The 20,530-nt window shown below is 41.5% G+C and overlaps 1 protein-coding gene across 2 annotated transcripts in view; it reads right to left on the bottom strand.

Moving 5' to 3' along the window:
* Positions 1 to 7,076: 7,076 nt before the first annotated feature.
* UXT (ubiquitously expressed prefoldin like chaperone) overlaps positions 7,077 to 20,530 on the bottom strand; it is a 37,561-nt gene continuing 24,107 nt past the window's right edge. For both annotated transcript variants that reach the window (XM_085629514.1, XM_085629516.1), the window contains exons 4-7: positions 18,706 to 18,773; positions 15,543 to 15,650; positions 12,271 to 12,334; positions 7,077 to 7,406 (exon numbers count right to left, since the gene is read on the bottom strand). In XM_085629514.1, coding sequence (XP_085485640.1) covers positions 7,344 to 7,406; positions 12,271 to 12,334; positions 15,543 to 15,650; positions 18,706 to 18,773 — 303 coding nt within the window. In that variant the 3' untranslated portion in view covers positions 7,077 to 7,343. The remainder of the gene's footprint in view (positions 7,407 to 12,270; positions 12,335 to 15,542; positions 15,651 to 18,705; positions 18,774 to 20,530) is intronic.

The following is a 20,530-nucleotide window of genomic DNA, read 5'->3' as shown; positions in this document are numbered from 1 at the left end:
TTGAAATCACAGGGTAGTGAAAATAAGAGTAGCATTGTTAGGAGCTTTATTTGCCAAAATCTTTAAGCCCTTATCTAAAAGAGGCGTCCTGAAATGAACAGTTTTGAACTCCGGCAGCTGAAGTATGGAGTTTAATCAACTTGAAGGTGATGGATATTAGTTTAGAGGAGGATGCATGCTTTGATAAGGTGAAAGTGCACACCTTTCAACATATAAAAAATGAAATTTTATTTCTTTCTACTTGGAATGGGAAGTGCAGAAGGGGGAAGGTTGGCATTCAGATTGTGGAGGGAACACTCATGGCTTCGAGGTAGGATGGTACTTTCGTAGACAACTCTGGAGATGATCATGACCTGGACTAGAACGCAAAAGTCATAGGCAGTGACGCAAGCTTTGATTTTGCATTATAGTTGAATTTGGAAGAGGAGTCATATATGTACCCATCATCAAAGTAAACTGTTCAATAAAGAGAATAGTCATAAGTGATGCCCAAGCTTCTCACTGAGGGCGAGAGAAGAAGTAAGTCTCATTGCGTGAAAGGAACGGCAGCCAACCAATCAAAGAATGACGTCCAAGGAGCGATAGAAGAACCGTCAGCCCCGAGCCCACGTTTAGTGTCTTAAGACTTCTCCATTGGGAAAATGCCCTACCACGACATTTCTGGCTCTTTGCAGTAGGGCAATGAAAAAGTGGGTAGGCTTGTCCCAGTGAACTATTACCCAATTCGTTAGGGTGTGCCCAGTGCCAGACTTAAATGTGGCACCTCATCAGAAGACTTAAAGAACCTGTAGTCTGTGACCTGAGGTGATCCATTAAGGAATGGATCTGCTCTCTTTTGTACCTAGGACTAAGTAGTGGACTCCAAAGGTCAGTTGGCAGACGTCCTAAAGTGGCTCCAGGGACACACGTTTCAAGAGGTCTTTTTCCCCAAAGTGCCCTGCTGACCAGTGCCAACTGGACTTGGACTGAACTTTGCTGGTGGCGTCTGTTTGACACCTCGAGTCTCTAGGTGCCTTACCTCAAGGTTCTATGGGCTTGAAAGTGTTCTCCTGTGGTTGTTTGAGCACCGAGAAAAAGTTTGGAAACTTTTAAAGACTTTTGAGCCAAGGGGAACTACTGAGAGAAGTACCCAAAGGGCATTTCCTCAACATTGGATTGAATTACAGATTCCCTTTCTGCGTTGGGACTTGGAAACTTTTTCAACAAGGAATCTCAAATGCTCCCAAAAATCAACATGACCAACCAGCTTCCAGTATCCATCACCAGCAACAGTTCACCCTTGGGGGAAGATGTTTTGTTCAAAAGAATTACAAAGTCCCTTTTTGGTTTAGGACTTTGAAACTTTTTCAAACGTTTGGACTTCCAAACTTTCACTGAGACCAATTTGTGTGGTATATCAGGCCTCTATTGTGGTTCACCTCAAGTTGTGCTCTGGTTTCGGTCTACCATGACCATTGAATACCATTGGTGCTTTCTTTTTGGTGCTATTTTCACTTGAATCTAAAATTCATTTCTCCGGTTCTCCTTATTGGACTTTTGTCGTTCTGGTATAATTTTTTTCATTTTTTTCTAAATTTGATTTGGGATTTTTATTGCTTGATGTTTTTACTCTATTACTGCTTTAGTACTGCATAAATACTTTACATGCTGCCCTAAGTGAAGCCTGTCTGCTCTGTGAAGTACCTACCAGGTGGGTTCTGCTCAGGTTCAATTAGTGACTTTAAGGGCTCACCCTGATAAGAGTTATGATTATTCCTCAAGGTGGACAGTTACCCACCTCAAATAATATCTTGTGTTCCATCTTCACAAATTACAGTCAGAGGAAGGATGAGAACCATTTGAGGACTTTGTCTTACATGCACATGCAAGAACAGAGAATGGGCATCAGAGCCCCATGTCTAATAATGGCAACAGCTGCAGATAAATCCACTAGATTAAGCAGGCTGGAGTCACAATTAACAAGCAAGTACAGTTTGTAAAGAGTGACTAGAGAAGTGGCTGTCGCGCTGGAGTATTGTTGGAATCTGGACTCAAATTGTTGAACATGGTTAAGTTTAAGATGTTAAGCACACAATACGTTTTCCAAGGAAAAGGGAGGGGGGAGGAGGCGGTAACTAAACAAAGCTAGATCTGTGTTTGTGTATTTCAGAAATGTACACCATCAGGATCCACAGCATTACTTAGAATGGTCAGTACTAATAAAAGGGTGGCAGTAAACTTCAGAGGCTGTACGTAGGCTCACAAGTTATTACAAATTAATGTTCCACTTCCCGTCCCAGTCAATGGAGTTAAAGGTTCTAATGAAGTGGTGTGTGCTTTAAGGTACAATATAAAAGGCAAAACTAATTGAACTTGCGACGATAATATACACAATATATAATATTTTCACAGCTAGGGTGTAACTGCAACACGTTTGCCATTAAAAAATAAGAATACAAAACAAATAAAACGAAAAATCTTGCTTGTTTAATTTGTCCACTAAAGGGGTGGATCAGCCAGCCTTAGGTCAGAAATATCTTGAACCCTAAACTTTGTTTAACTTGGCTTTGTAGACATTCTTCACAGATACTCATGTAAAGGTGTGCTAAGCAAGAACAACAAATAATATCTTCCTTTGACTGGAAAAGTAACCCTGTTAGGATGGTAACAAGAGTTGTTGCCCCCGTATTGACTATAACATCGGGAGAGCCTTACAGCATTCCACCGTTTGGGGGAGATTCTAAACTGTAACTAAATTCTAGGGCCTTATTTACAAGGTTTTGGCACAGGGCAGCGCTGCAAGGAATCTTGCTGCGCTGCCCTGCATCAAAAGAAAAGGGCAGCACATTCCTGTCTTTTTCCCCAGCGCTGGCGCACAATAAGCTGCCTGGAGACAACGCAGGCATGGTGCAAGGATGTCTGGGTTGTAAGCGCGATTCTTTTTGTGCAGGAACGTGTCCCTTCTTGCCCAAAAACAATCAAGAGAGGTGTTTTCTTATTTCGATGTGTGCTGCGGAATGCAGCACATATTGAAAGAGGAAAAAACTAGGAGAAATAAGGATATTTCTTCCTATTGCGCCTCCCTACTGCCACCCCTGGGGTGGCGTTAGAATCTGACGCTATCCCCGGTACATGATTCCTCGTAAATCTGAGAAGGATTCAGATTCCATGGGTGCTGCGTGGAAACACCCATGGAGCGTCCGTTTCACGCAGTGTTCTGCATGAAAGGGGCACATATTTACAAGGCCATGGAAAGCCACATGAAGTGGCTTTATAAGTATGCTGCGGCACATTATGCCACGGAGCGTGAAAATAATGATGCTCCGGAAGCACAAAAGTGCCATTAGGAGCCTCGTAAATGTGGCCCCTTAGTCACTTTGTTGGTCCCAACAATCAGAGACTTTTCATAAACCAGATGTTAAAGTACGGAAAGATAAGGCAGCATTTTCATCCGATTCTGGCAATTGCCACAGCCAGGCATTTAGTGAACGTCCTGGATAAAGACTTAAAACAGAAGTACTTATGTTGAGAGTGATCTTCCCCTAGAGAAAAGTGAACTAAGAACATGTCTGTTGATATTTTTTAAGGAGATCCTGAAAATAATCATCCTGAAAGTGTACCCTTTATGAAGTGGTCTGCTATGAACATCATTGAAGAGGCTACAGAGACTTAACTAGGACTTCTGGCCAATCCCTTAATACTCCCAACACTGCCTTTTGTGTCCTCTAGGACCAAAGGGGGCGGCTGCAGTGACAGAAATCGCCATTTATTCCTTTAGGGCAGTGTTTACGTTCTGTAATTACAGCCCCTGTATTGTACAAACATAGATGTCTCTATGACCTATCGGCTGATGAGCAGCCACTGAAGGGGGGCAGGGACTCGTCTTCCTGTCACCAAAAATACTGGATGTTATGTGGGTAGGAAGAAGGGTTACTCCACTCTGTTTACACTACCCAACACTCACACTAGATGCCATTCCATGTGCCCCCAACCAGAGTCTTGCATCTCATTTAAGAGTAGAGTATCTAATGCCCACTGCTGAAGCTGTTGCACCACACTGGGAAGCCAATATGGTCTCCAGACTGGGACAGAGGTCATTAAAGAGGACCGATTGAACTCCGCTTCTGCAATGGAGTGTGCAAGATTAGGCCTAGGCATAAGCAGCTCCACATGTCACAAGAGGCTGTTCAGTGGACTTTGGGGCTGAACTTGGCCATACGTGGCTGAACATGAAGCAGTGATGTGACATACAAATCTGGGTCTGGATAGAGGAGGCTCTGAAGGTAGTACCTTTGCACACAATAATGTAACATGTCTCGTGAGGGTGTACTGGGTATCTGAAGCTGCACCGGGGCATAAAGGTGGTCTGGCAAGTAAGGCTGCACATGACATTACTGAAGATGTGGCCCTGCACTGCTCCATATGAAACCTTAGAAGTATTATGTACACTAAAAACAAAATCTCCATGTTCTTCTGATAGATCTATTCCTTCTTCCCTCAGCCAAGAAATGACAGATTGTCTCCTAGGTTTGCAAATAGAAAGTAGGACCGATGTGGCCTCGCTTGGCTTCTTCAGTGCGGGAAGTGCGAGCCATCCATGTAACTTTATAGAAATGTAAGATTGTAGTTGTTTGTTAAGGGAGATCAAGGCCAGCACAAATCTCTAGAGCTTGTTTTCTGCAAACTCCTCTGCCACAGTTTAGGATGTTAAAAATATTATCTAATTAATGCTGAACTGTTTTTTGGCATCCCAGGTTAAATTTATATAGACTTTATGCTTCAACTCACTTCACACTTGTGCTTGCACGTCACAGCACTTACAATGTCAAGTAACTGTATAAACATGAATCAGCGGCGGCTTCCCAGAAAAGGTATTGGTCAGCTTTGGGGCGTTCACGTGATATACATCTAGCTGCCGTTTAGCATCAGCAAATTTGATCATGCGTTGTGTGCTACAGAACCCCTTAAAGTGTTGGCATTTTATTTACAAATGCAGTTTAAAGTGCTCTATTCTGTACTCCTTTCATGCACCACTCTGAACGCCCGTGTCTCAATGACAAGGTAGGCTTGTCATTCTTTTGGATCTATCTGCAGCTTTCGACACAATCTCACATCAGATACTGCTGTCCAGACCTGGGGTTCGGTGTAACTGCTCTTCAATGGATTTGGTCTCCTCTATTAGTGAGAAAAAACATATGTCATTTTAGAGCCTTTTTCTTCTGCTCCTCAATCCAATATGGAGGTTCCCCAGGACTCTTCATTGATCCTTACATTGTTAATGTATATTTGGTACCCCTGGTCCCAGGATTGAATAACACACATCTTATTTTCTCGTTTGGTAAAGAGTTGGCAGTCGATCAGTCTACTTGTAAGGAATGTCTTTGGCAGGTGGTAAAATGGATGAAGAGGAATCACATGAAATGTAATTCTTCTAAGATGTGGTGCCGCGGCCAGGGCGACTGACTCCGGAATCTGGGGATCACGGTTCGATCCCCGGCACCGGAGGCAGATTAGCCCAGCACCATGTGACTCTGGGCAATAGCTTGCTTGATCTTCCCGACGACCCTTAGCGCCTAGAGACCCTTACGGTTGATTGTTCGCGCTATACAAATGTGTATTATTATTATTATTGAGATGGAGTTTCTTCTGTTTGGACACACCACCGATGGATGGTCGAATGAATGGTGGTCGGATGAGTTGAGGTCTGCTCCTACCCCCCTCGGTTGATAGAAATCCTAGGGTTAAATTTGACGACAGTCTTTCTTTTTGACGCAGCTTTAATCGGTGACTGGAATGGGTCTCATATTGGAATTTGTTCCTATGGATGCACGCAAAACTATTGTACATGCATCCATTGATCTAGACGGAACTATGCAATTGCTTTCTACATGGGTCTGCCCTACCATCTCAACCGTCTGCAAATAGTTCAAAACGCAGGGCCAGGCTGATACTTGGGCTGCCCAGATTTCAATCTATTAGTTTAGATTTGAAAGAACTTTGCAGGCTACCTTTCAAAAAGCATATTACCTTGAAAGCTCGCTTTTTCCCCTCTTTTCATAAGACACCTCCCGTATCTTTTAAAGAGGCATTTTCATTATCAGCCAGGTCTCTCTATGAAATCAGAGGATGTCTTAAATCTAAAATGTCCACGATTTCATTTGTGACCTGGGGAGGACAATCTTTTTCCTATCTGGCCATCAAAGCCTGGAATTCACTACCTAGGTCTTTCCGGCTAATTGATAATGAAAGGCAATCTAAGAAACTAAGTAGGACCTTGATGTTCTGCCAGTGATTGATTTCGGTTTTGGTTCCCTTTCTTGCTTTAGCGCTGGGACGCCTTCTTGGCAGCGGTAGCGTGCTATAAATTTCATGATTGATTGATTTGCTTTCTTGATCTATTTAGGATGTTGCCCAATATCCTACTTTTTTACCAAGCATCCTGCTAAATTCTGTCTCTCTTTATCTTGAATAATCTACCACTTGATTTCAGGTCTAATGTCTTGCTTTAAAAAAAAAAAAAAAAAAAAAAAAAAAAAAAAGACTTGGCTTTTTAATGTACAACTGCAATTGGTGCCTCCACCAGTTACGTCCTTACCAATTTTCTGCCAAAGCAAAGAAGCTTTTTAAATGTAGGTGCTTCCAATGGCTAACCTAACCAACAAAATGGACAGTCAAGACAAAAGCAAAAGCCATGCTTGCTCCCCAAAACAATAGCCAGAAAAAACGCCCAAAGTATAGGCAATTAATAACAGAAAGGGTTGGGTGGGGAAAGGAAAGCAGGCTGAGACAAGATAGCAACAACAGAGTAAGAGGCGAGAAAACCAAAGGAAGAAAGCAGGAGAGACATTTTACTGTGCACGATTGTCGTAGAAGTACTGGTAGGTTACCATGCCGAAAAGATGCACTTTTAATCAAGCCAAATCCGATCATATGTTGAAGCAGATGAATGTGTTTTCATTCTTTTACAATAGCGGGAGCTGGCTTGGTCTCCCCTGGATGTCTTCTATACCTGCATTTGTGTTCAATAACGAACCACAATGATGCGCGTACACCCACTCACATAACTCACCCACAAAAATAGACAAGGAAGCTGCAAGTCCCTAGAAGGCATGACACTTTATTTGAATTCCTTCAGTGCATCAATGAGGTAACCACGGCGACAGTCCACACTGAGGGAAGAAGCCAGGATTCCCTCCCCAGCAGTGATGAAGGAGGATGTCTGGTACATGAGGTCTGGCGTGGGTGGGCAAGTCGCCTTGCGGGGGAGCTTGAGGTGTTGCTCGATGCGTCACGGCCGTGACGTAGTTTTGGGGAACCCAGAAAGGGGGAGGGTTTTGTAGCTGTTGCCTTCAGTCCAACAGCACCTAGAAAACGTCTCTGCGCTTCTCATCCGGCAGCTCTTGCAATCCCTGCAGTTCTCGCAGCCCCTGTAGGAGGACAAAGAGAAATATGGAGAGGAGATGAGGGGCGAATAGAGAAAGGCAGATGATCAACTGAAGATAGGAAACCCAGGAAAAGTGGGTGCAGATATCAAGTATTGAAAGTGGGTAAAGGAAGACAAGGAAGATGCAGAGGAAAAAAAAGCAATTGAGAGCATAGAACGACGAGGAAAAACAGGTCGGAGAGAAAAAAAGCCTGCAAAGATGTATAGATACAAAGAGACTGTCAATAGAAAAAGGAAGGTTTGAAACAAGAACACATAAGTAATACAAATTAGAAGACAGCGCTAAAACAGCAGGAGGAAAATGTGATGGAAATTGAAAGGAAGTAATAGAAGAGAGAAACGAGATGGACTATTAGATGACACATTTCATGTTGTAGTATGTGTAAAGCACCAACATGTCATGAAGTGACCCCAGGTTGTTTTGATATTGGTAATTCTGAACATACATATCAGAATAGACCACAAGTCTGTCGAACAGGCACAGCAAGGCAACCAAAAGGTCTGGCTTTGGTAAACGAATGTGGAGTTTAATTTATTTTGAGCTGCAAGTACATACTATTAGAATAAAAAGAATAAAAAAAGACATGCAGTCATTTAAACATGGAGACAATAATCTTGCTGTTTTTGTGTCGCAAAGAAAAGCTATTAAATGTTTTGAACTACTGTAACCTGAAGACATCATTTAAGTACATAACGATGTCTAAAAATACAAAGGAAAAAGAAGGGAAATAGCAAAGGGTGGGCAAAGTAAAGCATTGGCACACCAACATTAGCACTAAAATGCACTTCTTTATAAGTGGATTTTCACATGTGATTAAAGCAAATGCCATCAATCACTGGGTAGAGCCAATGGTCTTAAGGAAGCTACTCTTTCCCCCAAACTGTGCTGTGATTGGCAGAAGCAAAATGTGAAAGTTCAAGGGATGAAGAGGGATGACATAAAGCGCTACTATATTTGTGTTTATGTACGCATTATTTCTTTTCTAATTACATGAGGAAGGCGAAAAAGCTAAAGCTTTTTCTAGGCCGTACTAAATTCAGTTACCCACTTCTCACATGACATAATTTCTTAGTGCCTGCAGCAGCTAAGAACCTCCCTTTTACCTCTTTAAGGTATGTTCTTGCGTCATGCAAAGGCACTGATGTTTTCCCCTTGCATACTTCTACAGTTTGACACACTTAGTGGTGGTGCCGCTTTAAAGAAACAGCAGCAGGACCTCCTTACTGGCAGCTAAAAACCAGGCAAGAGTGAACTGTATGTTATATCTACTAATGCCTTTTGTCGAACTTGGCCTACAACAATGACTAATTGGTGATTATTATTCTTTGTCCAAAAACAAGTTGAGATTATTGAAATATATATAAATCACACAAAGCATCACTATTTTTTATAAACAAAAGCATTCTGATTTTGTGTCAGTACTAATCTCTTTTGTTACCCAACAATTAAATTAGCATTACCTTAGGAAGGGATTCACTCTTATAGCTTTCAGTGATTGTCAAATGTTATTAGCATTTGAATATTCACTAATATGCAGCAATTAGGGACTGTGGCCAAACTTCTCAGCAGACACCTACTTCTCCTTTGACCTGCTAGATAATATACTAAATTCCTCTACAGGGACTCTAAATTTTCACAAGTCGCATCACTGCCTGGTATTATCATCATATAAGATTTGCCACACAGACCTATCCAAGTCTGACCCTCTTTCTAATTGTATCTCCATTCCCATTTGATAATGATTTTTTTCAATATTCCACTACCTATGTACACCATCAACTACTATTTTCGCCAAACTATCACGGTCTGTATATGCTCCTACCAAAAGACAGGCCCAGAAAAGTGTAAAGTGTTCCAAAACTAAATTAATTGGTAGATTGTGTGGTTTAAAAGAGCTAATTAAAAACAACTATATTGGACCTACGGTAACACAGAAATAAGCATGTTAAAAAAAATACAATCCATTGTGAAGTGCTATGTCCACTACCATGCCTTGTTGCACCGACTAAAATTTGATGCGAACTGTAAACATCTTTTAATATCCACGGAGTGTAAATTTTTCGACCGGCAAAACTGGGTGAGAAAAAAAATGGTTGGTAGGCATATATGTTTACTCAAGTGAAAACACAATGGAACTGTTGGTTATCCTCTGCAATAACCCAAGATTCATACCAAAAAAAAGCATGCACTTCTCTTACTCTTCTTGTCGATGTAGTTTCCAACAAAAAGGCTGTCTTCCAAGAGCGATACTGAATTTTGTTTATATGCATAGGTTTTAATGGATCTTTCGTCAATGCAGCTAAACGGTGTTAAGCTCCCATGATGGTGCTGGGTGGAATGCGTAAAATTCCTTCCACAAACACTTTGTTGAAAATAGTGTTGAATAAGCAGGCCTTCTCAGGTATGAAGATATTGATGAAATGTGAACTCTTACATACGAGTATATTAATTAAACCAGATTCAGTCAATTATAGCAGATAGGAAAATAACGGATGTGGGGCCAAGGACACTAGTTCCATTCGATTAGAATGCCTCAAAATACCAAATGGATCTATATTAATTTGAAGTTGTAAGATTTGAAAGTGCTCTGACTGCCTACAAGATCTGTATGCACTTGTCTGGGAGTTGCAATGTACCAAATTCTTAGTCCAGAGAAGCCAGTATGTCATGTGTAAGGACCACAGATCCTCTTGGTAGATTTCGCTGAATGGCAGCTGAGCCCGGGCCCACATTCCGCAGCTACCCATTGTGCCAAAAGGGTAATTTTTCCATGCCAAACATTTTATGTCTCTATGTCGCATTTAGGGGCCTTGTGGCAGGAGCTAGGCCTACCCAAACAAACGGGGTACCATTGATACAGCAGAAAAGTGAGAACACATTATAAGAAAACATTTGTTATTACCAATTGGATTTATTTCCTTTGTTTGCTTCTAAGAGTAAGCGAGTTTGCAAGAAAGAACATATTCTGCAACATGCCTCTCCATCACAATAGTGGTATAATCACAAATTCAGAGGTGTTCAAATAACCGCTGTTCCAAAATAGGGTGTCTTCTGTACATTTCAAAAACACATACGTATCCTTTATACTCATTTTTCATTGATTAGATTGGACCATATTATTTGTTGAACAGTCAGTCCATAATGAAAAATCATTATTCACTCCAGCTGAGTTGTTAGATCGGGGTACTGTAGGTTTTTGGACAACCAACAAACACTATACAGCCATGTGATCAGAAAGGTCTGACAGATGCAACTGTATATGATTTTTTTAATTCAGCCACTGGAGCAAAAAATTACAGATGAAAACATTATCACCAATTGCTATTTGTTCCTACTTATTTTCATTATTTTATGTCAATGACTAGTTTTTTTTGTACCTAAAAGCACTATCCATTTCCAGTTTTACTTGTGTAAACATATGCTGAGAAATTGTCTGAGGGCCTTCCCATGTTCACATTGTATTAATGGGGGAGCTAGGAAAGGTCTGTCCTTCCCTACCTCCCAATCTCTATGGTTTCTTGCATTATTTATGAAATAAGCAGTCTTTCCTTAGTGCAACGTAAAATAGGCAACAATTATGTAGATATACTCATATACAAACAATCTACACAAATGAACCTTTTCTGACTACAAACTTTAGTCTGTTTCTTTTCCAAAAATTCTAGCTTTCCCAGTTCACCCACTGGTTTTTCAGTTGTTTCCACCACAACCTGCAAATAGGTTGAAACCACAAAAATTAGAAACAATGAAGAACCAGTTAGAAAAATACAAAATCAGTGGCAAACAAAATTGGTTTTCTTTTACAACTTTGTATGTTCTCTAAAGCTGGCAAGATGGTGACCTTAGTAGAGCAAACTTTTTGTGGGTGTCATTAAAAAAATACACTTTCATGCAAAGCTTTTTAACCCCCCTCCACCCCAAACAAAATGTTGCTATATTTTTTTTTAACGATTTTCTCAGGTCCCCCAGCGTAATCCACAAACGCAGGTCACCTTTAGCATCCTTAAGATGCTGTGGGGGACCCAGCAAATTTGGCCTTGATACCTTCAGTGGAAAAAGGTCTGAAGGCTTATGCGGAAAATACTTATGCCTTTCCATCTTCAAATTGTATTAAAGAGGGAGTTGTTAGAGGTTTCATCTGCACTCTCTCAATCACGATGGATTCGCACACCATCTGTGTGTCTTTCAATTATGCAAACAAAATAAGTTTCAAATTCTGTAAAGATACACTGATATAACCTATTACAAATGTGCTGGAATATATGCATAAAATGCCTGGGTGACACATTTTTACTAGTTTTAAGGGTATTTTGTATATAAGCTGCAGGTCACCAAATCGGATGTTTTCTACTGTTGGTTGGGTACAGACCTAATAATGAGTCTGGATATTTATTTTGCTCATATTTCTTTCTGATGATCTGTAGGAGGGCAGAGGAGTCTGGAACTTCTTACGAAGCGTGAAGTATTCACAAATGTGATTTTGGCTCAGATTAAATGTTCTTGCTAAATTAAGGAGAGCGTTAGAGAATACCTACAGATTATGCTGCATGAAAATGTTAATGGACTAAAATAAAAGTTTCAGACGCTTAAAAATCTTATGTATGTACTTATTTTTTGGAAAAGGAAAATTAGGAAAGTGAAGGTGAATAAGGAGTCAAAAATGCCATTTGTCCCTAGTCATTTAGTGACTGAGATAATGAAGCATTGAGAATGGGGTTGACGATTGGAGGCTGGTCCGCCCTTGATGGCAATGGCAAAACTGTATCTGTAAATCGGGTCACCCCATACTGGAAAGTATCTGCCAAACCACAGTAAATGCAAATAATGTCCAGCATCATAAACTTACCTCTAACACCATCTGGATATTAGCTTTGATTTTTGCTGCATCTTGGGTCATCATTTCACTTGATCTATGAGCGAGACAACAGGTAAAGAAACAGCAATATTTTATACCATCCAACATGCCACACTTCTAGGAGTTCAGGGACTCAAAAAACTCCAACCCAATGAGTAAAATATTGAATCCAATCTATCAACTGTATAACACTAATAAGTGGTGATGACCATATGGGAAAGGGGATGTCCATAACACAGTTTATGTGCTAAAACGCTGCTGTGCATATGCATATGATATTCATATAGTGCAAACCTAGCCATTCATGGTCAAAGGCAAAGATACAATCAGTGAGTGATTTCAATGGTAGCCTGGTTATGAGAGCAGAAGTGGACTGTTCTTGCGTTGTGTGACAATGTTCGACAATGTTCGTTCAAGAGATGTACTATCAGTTCTTTCCTAAATTGAAGAAGAGTTGGGGCATTCCCGATGCATACTGCGATGTCCCTCCCTATCCTGTGTGCATAGATGGAGAAGGTCTTGTTTTTTCCTTTTTTGCACTTCGTATCCACTCCGATGGTGACCTGGCTGCAATTGAGCAGAGAGCCCCTAGAGACTGTTAGCTTAACAGCCAAATAGGTGAGATGCAGGTTATGATGGCTTTGTAGATTATGCAGCTGGCTTTCAAGATGGTTCGGCCCGGCAAGGCGAGCCAGTGGAATTCAACCCAGATGGGAAATACGGTCATGTTTCTTAAAGCCCTTTATTTTAGAAGGCATTCTCCAATCTGTAGGATAACATTAAGTAGGGGTCAGCGTGGAGTCTGGGAGACCAAGGAGAAGGACAACCAGGGACAAGAATAAGTGGGCTTGAACAGTATTTTTGAAGGAGTATTCTGGGAGGAACTGTTTAACTTTCATTACCAGAAACCTAATATCTGGCAATTTTGGTTTAGTTTATAGCCAGTGTGAATCTAGATGACTTGGCTTTGGGTGAAAGTTGGAATTCGAATCAGTCCACGTTCAGGTGAAAGAGCCAGTTTTGGAGCCAGTTGCTGTTGCTTGGAAATAGCAGGAATTCTGTTTTGGTGGGGGTGAACTTCAAGTAGGTGCTGAACATCCAGGTTTTGGTGACAGTGTTTGGGTAGTATGCGGTCTAGAGTTAATTTCAAGTACAGTTGTGCGTCATCTGCATATTCGTCAATTTTGATGCTTTTATTGAGGAGGAATCTCTGGGGCTCCTTGAAGACTTTTGTAAATCAAGGGGGATAAGTTGCAACACTGGGTGGCGCTACATGTGATGGGGGATTCTGGGACCTGGAAATGCTCATGTGAACAAACTGGTATAAGTTTGATAGGTAGGAGGAGAACATGTGAAGGACAATGTACTGAATCCTGTAGGAAAGCCCCCCCTTTTTGTATGACCCCCCCCCCCCCCCAAAGGTTTTGGACTGATGGTGCAGGTTTTTTTACTCTGCAGTGCACTGGGCCCTACTGGCCAGGCCTAAGTGCATGTACTCTGACTCCCAAAGAACGTGTACAATTGCCTAATACCAGATTGGCTTATTTAACTTGCTCTAAAGTCCCTATCATATGGTACAAGAGGAACCCAGGACTGGTAAGTGAAATGTCACTAGTGGATTGCAGCACTTAATTGTTCTGCCACAACAGTGACAAGAAAATAACGGGACTCTAGGCCTGCCACTGAAGCCTAGTTGGGTAGCGTAACACAGCCAACTCGACATGGCAAAATCTTTTGCTAGGTCAAATTCTTCCTTTTTAATATTAATAGGCCACCCCTAGGGATGCACTTGGTAGGCCGCCAGGATGCATCCTTCATATTAAAAAGAAGGGCATGTTCCTTTTGTGTTTAACATGTCCCGAAAGTGAAAACAAGAGACTGACATTTTCACTGTAGCAAGGCTGGATATCCCATTGGCTAGCATGGAGTGTCACAAGGCACTGCGTTAATTACTATCTCCCATTTGGGACCACCAAAGATATTACTCCGGGGAAACAACGTAATCCTTACAATAGTCCAGACTGATTGCTGAGATCGGATTTAAGGTAACTTTTAATAGAAAGGTGACTTTAGAAAGTCACTCCTTTGTTACTCAAACATCTAGTAGCCTTTCCTGTTGATCTTTAGAAATGGTTACCTGCGACACCATGCTGCCCTCCTGCCAGGAAGTGTGAAGGGCTCCCAGAAACAGGGAACAATAAGAATTGGCAGTGGGAGGAGGTTTTAATTCCTCCAGCATGATAACCACCTGGTAGTGGCCACATGTGGTCCAGCTTCAAAGAGGCAAATGACGATCACACCTTCGACAGGCTGGCATCTCGTCTAGGAGGAGAATCCATTGCAGAACCAGTTTTTCAGGAAGAGTGGCTCATTGTGCATTGACAGAGCTCTGTTCCAGTGAGGAAGGGTGCCGACATTTGATTTGGGTTGAGTCTGGTATCCTGGGATTGTTTGGGGGGCCAAATCCCCGGGAAAAGATGTAAAGTGTGAAGGGGTGCTTTGTTTGAAGTACAGCCCCATTTGCTAGTGAGTCCTCCCCCCAAAAAAGAGAATGTGGCATAAAAGTGGCACCCCAGACCCACAGTCCCCAGATCACCATTGGACTGTAAAGACAGAAGATGAACTGCCCTGCAGCTCCCTGGACCCAGCAAAGAGAGTCTGCACCAAACAATGGACTGCATCTTCTGAACTAGACGGTCTTGCAAAGGGGACTGCGCCCACTCAGGTCAGGACAGAAGAAGCGACTCCAAGAGCTAGTTGGCCGGCCTCCTGTTAAGCTTCAGGACCAACAAAAGCTAAGGAAACCTGCACCCCTCGAGAACCCTTTGAAGTCTTTCAGGGACATGAGGGTTTGCTAGTGTGGAGTGTAACAAAAAAAGGGTACTTCATAAAATATGCCTAAAAGCAGTGATGGGCTCAGATTACCTGCTCCATTCATGAACTGCAGCATGAAAGGGCAACTTGCTTTACGTACAGTGAGTAAAAACTGCTGTTAATTTCATAATCTTCAGAAGGCAAGCAGATCTTAATTGATAGTGCAAGAGGAAAGGTTGTTATAGTATAAAGCGTGTGTAAAATCAATGTAGTATTACAGTCCGAGATCTCGTACGTCTCAAAAGTGGATCTGGATAGGCCTCAGTATACTGCACACCGATTAACAACAATTAGGTTAGTGCTATGTCCATAGATCTCTTCACCCCGGATTCCACCTGACTTGACTAGAAGAGTAGCAGGAGGGCTGTGTTAGTAAAGTTCACACTCACTTTGTTAGTAACTGTGACTTCTTTTCAATAAAATTCAGTGCCTCAGCCAGAGTCAGTTCGGCAAAGAAGCCATAACCAATAGCCACAAATATCTTCGAAGGATCACGTCTGGAGAGAAAAAAAGGACAGAATAAGGGTTAATAAAAAATTACATCTAAGCAAGTACAAGCTAATCTTCTACCTAAAAAAGATTACAGTTAAATCTAGAAAATTACCACCCAGTAAGCCAGATTTCAATTCTTGATAAAGTATTACAACAAATGTATAATATGTGCAAATATCTGTAAAAAGCAAGGTTTGTGAAAAGTAAATCTTTTCGAAAAAACATGATATACTTGTTAGAGAAAATTGCATGTATGGAACACAAGTTCGCCTAAATGAAGTCTTCAGAAGCATTTGCAGTTCTCTTACATGACAATCTAAAAAGTAAAATGGCTAAAACTAGACTGAACATGGATGGGTGTGGAACCAATGAAAAAATATTTGAACATTTGCAGACACATGATGAAGGTAATTACTGTAGCTTTAGACTGCATGTCGTTAAACGTGGGGCAACTCTGGGGCAACTCTGGGGCCAGCTTTATTCAATAACTATATGTAAGATGGTGTTGAGATTATAGTAACTGAGAAGGATCTTTAGAATAGTGGGGGCCAAACTATAAATGAGCTGCCCATGTGATTCAGTAGCAAAAAAAACAGATTACCATCATAATGCCGCATAGACTTAGGCTCATTTCTCCCTACTTCCCAACTGTTTGAAAGTTGCACGTCCTAGCTGGCAGGACCAGGAAAGCTTCACACAAAGAATATTGCCACTTCAAGAAAAATTGCAACTCCGCTAGTGCTAGCATCCCTCTGCTCTAAAGCTCTCTCCCCACCATTGCATCTACGACCATCCCCATCAAGCATACCCTTGTTTTCTCACTCGGAAAGTTGCAGCACAGCATTTTCTCACTGAGGGCACGGCTCAGTGGATGCTGTGAGGGAAGGAAATCTAAGACCATGAGAACCAAAATCAGCATGATGATAAATATGTCTTACTCTGTTGTCTATCTCTCCCTCCTTCCCAGCTATTGGGGCATCTGATTACACACTGAAAAATGAGATGTTCAAGTGGTTTGTCAGAGAAGCAAGGATATAAAACCCATTCTGAAGGGAGACTCAAGATGTAAATGGTTGTTAAAATGTAATCTCAACTCCTAATTTTTAAGAAAACAATATCATTAGGAGGATTCAAGTAAGCTCAAAGATAGTATTTAAAGAATCTACATAATACAGCCAAATGGAAAACAAAAGAAAACAAAACTCAGTAAGTGGAGCAGAGAGGATTTACATCGCTCTGTCTGTACTGTCCAGTAGCAGAACCCAAGGCACTTACGTGTGTTTTGATTTCCGTGTGAATCCTTTACAGATGCACACACAATGGCATTGCACATCTCTAATGTCTAGAAGTACTTCAACTTGTATGGAGGAGAGAAGACTTGAAATCTTGTGCTAGACCAACAAAACTAAAGCCTGGGGTTTTGTGGGCTCTGTAATAAGTATTTATACAAATGAGGGAAAAGGGGTGCTTGTAGGTCCAGCATACAGGCCCCAGATAATACAACGTAGCAACAAAGGTGTATGCAGTTCCTATGGGGAGGGAGGGAAAGGAAAAGTCGGAGGCTGGGTTGGTCAACACCCCTGTTCTCAAGTAGAGTGTGGGTGTCTCCCAATATGGGAAGTGTGGCCCTCACACACCCGATTGGGTGTCATGCTTCATCATAGGGATTGATCCTCGGCAGGCCGGTGCTGCAATGCCCAAAGAGCACCCTATGAAGGGCTTTTTGTCAGATCTTTTTTCCAAACCATATGGGTGAGGGGCCTAGTGGTGTAGACGAGCAAAGATGTGTGGGAGAATAAAATGAGGCGAGATGGTGCTACAAAATGAGTTTAATCTGCGATCCCACTCGTCTCAGTTAAAAACATCAGGGAAGTCACCGCTAATTATGATGATCAGAGGTTTCTAGGTTTGCGTGGTTGTGGTTTCTCGCCTTTTGTGTAAATAATCACTTGGCAATTCATCAGGACCTATAGTAATGCACTATCTACACAGTGGTTGGTTACATACATGAACCAATCACTGTGTCAACCTATCAATGAGGTACCTTAATTATTCAAAAAGCAGGACCAACCCAAATCGGTTTTTAATCACGCCTCATTGACTAGCAGGCAGAGGAATGAGCGTTACTAAAGAGTTAATATCATGAGTTCTCCTGGGAACAGGTGCCGGGAACCTACCCCTCGCTAGACAGAGCGAGGGGTAGGTTTCCACAAAAATTGACAGAGCTCTTGAATTTTTTAAGAGTTCAATTTATCAGGGGAAATCAGAGAGAGGGGACACACAAACTCTTGTCCATTATAGGAGAGGTGCATCTCAAAAGAACTTCTCCCCTGATTTCAACCAGGAGACAAACCCTGGTATCAGTTCTCTATGACAAAAGAGCCGTCAACAGAAAACTCCATCTTTTGAAGATGAATGTATTTTCATATAATGTATTCTAAAGGCTTGACCAAGATTATCCAATGACTGACCACATGCCCCAAGGACTGATCAGCATCCTCAAAATCCAGCTCTCTGGAGAACGGTCTTCTTTTTTCAGATGTCCTCTTGAGACAGTGATCAAGTCACAAGAGATATCACATTCCTTTACAAAACTAGGCACCCCACATTGCAGTCTGTTTCTCTCTGACTGTAAGTAACCAAAGTAATATTTGTAAGTATGCATATGGTATTTCAATAGTATGATCCTAGCGAAAAGGCAGCAGAGTGCTGTACAGGGCCAAAGACAAGCATAAAGTCAATGAGTAATAGGAGAGGTAACTGGATTGTGATAGGGTGCTTTTCTCCAGAAGGACATTAAGCAAGTGTTTTGTCTTCCCATGTAAGAGTTTGTTTATGAAATATCCCCAGAGGGAAACATTTTCAGCTCCTATTGCTACACTATCATCAATAACTACACCGAATATCTACCTGTGCTTCACTTGTCAATTTCCTCATGGCTAATGCTTACATTTTCAATCACAACCCCTTTGTGCCACTCCTGATTTAACTGTGAATCTCGACATTGGAAAGGCAGCACCTTGGATCTTGACAGGATGTCACAAATATGCTTTCACTCACACTTCTGCGTCGACAAAGAAGTTACAGCCCAAGTCCACCTGCATCTTCAGGACCTCCTGCTCAGACTCCTGGTGAGAAGAAGCAAAACAAAAGACAATCAAATATTCAAATATTAAACTAGGTGTTTTGTGTGATTTCTGTTGGCCTTTATGTCCAGTCTTCATGGTGAATTGTATATAACATTTACAAAATCAAAGCATAATCTTAAACTGTCTAGAAAGGGATATGAACATATACGCAAATGCATACTGTAAATGCACATTTATATTCACAACTGTAGGATCCCTCATTACCTGCGTCATACTACAAAGACAGATCTATATGCAGTAGCAGTCAGGTATTCATACACAATGAGCCTCTGGTTCCTCCATTCCTTGCACTGAACAACACAGGGGACTGAAAGTAGATTAAAAGGTAAGGTACATTTCTTTTGACATAGTTTAAAAACAAATCAAAATGACAAGAGTAAAACTTAAGGGTTTACTTTCCCAGCCACAAATACAGTTCGCCACTGGCTGGTGGCATGGCATCAGTGGTAGATTTAAGGCAAAGACCCAAATAGGCAAGTTCGGCAAAGGCCTCCATTGGCTTTACTGAAGTTTGAGGGACAGCTGGGGTATAGAATAGTGCTATTCTGGAGCAAATGTTAACACTGCTTGTTGGCACAAAACAAAATCCCTGAAGAGCAGGCAATACGGAGCTCACAACTTCTACTTTAGACAATTTTCAAAAATCAAGGTTTCAAATCGAGCTGTAATGGGAGCTGAAGAATACAACTCAGAGTATTTGCTTTTTCTCAGCTGAAAATGTTATACTCTGATATTTGCCATGAAACAAAATCACTGCGGAAATAGAGTTACATTACATAATAGCCAACTTTTATTGCACTGCATGACGGAGTGATAACATGCACGCCATTCAAAACCCCTTCAGACTCACACCATCCAACAGCAGGCAGCCTTTTGATCAGCAGCTCTCTGGCCCCAAATTTAAACAAGACACGGGTCAGTGTGTCCGCCTTTGTCATTATGCCTTTACATTTTTTTGTCATTATGCCTTTACATTTATTTTACCTCTCCTCCTCCCTGCCGGCAATGGAACATTCCTGATCATCATTTTTTTTGCAAGGCTATGAAAGGAAGACATTACTGGTAATGTAATAGTTTAAAACATTGCTGGACTGCACTTTGATTTTCTATGTGCTCATCACTAACCCACCCAGACTTTAGAAAATGGTTTTTTTATGTTGTTAAAGCCAATGTTGACCGAATGCCTCACCCATTCCTACCATATCATTCTAGGTGCCCTAAATGTAAGAACTAACCACAGGATACCTTCTTCACTCAACTTCACCCAATAACTCCCCTACGAATACCTGCATCTCCTCGCATTGCACCCCAACCCCTAGCAAACTCTCAATCCAGTAGTGGATAACCACACAACTCTCCTTTTCGACGATTATGAGCAGCACCTGCTTAGACATGCAGGACACTTGATAATCTAATCATCTATCCCCAATTTGGAATGCTATCAGTTTGCAGGTATCACATCCTTTCTCAAGAGATTTACAGTATACCCGACCTATCACTATCACCTACTCAATCTGAAATTTCTCCATTGTTTTTTTACGATCATCAGGCATCTAGTGTTCATCCGGCTCTTTTTTTATCTTCCCTCCAAAAACCTGCATGGCCCCATTCAACTGGGCATCCAGGCACTTAATTCCAATAGCACCTTTCTAGCTTAGTTTACTCTGCCCACCACAATCATGTCTCCCCAACTCTTGTTCTCTTCTAACTTTCTACAATCTTTAATACTTTATACC

Source organism: Triturus cristatus, chromosome 10 (assembly GCF_964204655.1).
Source record: "Triturus cristatus chromosome 10, aTriCri1.1, whole genome shotgun sequence".
NCBI lineage: Eukaryota > Metazoa > Chordata > Amphibia > Caudata > Salamandridae > Triturus > Triturus cristatus.
This window is presented reverse-complemented; position numbering and strand designations above follow the sequence as displayed.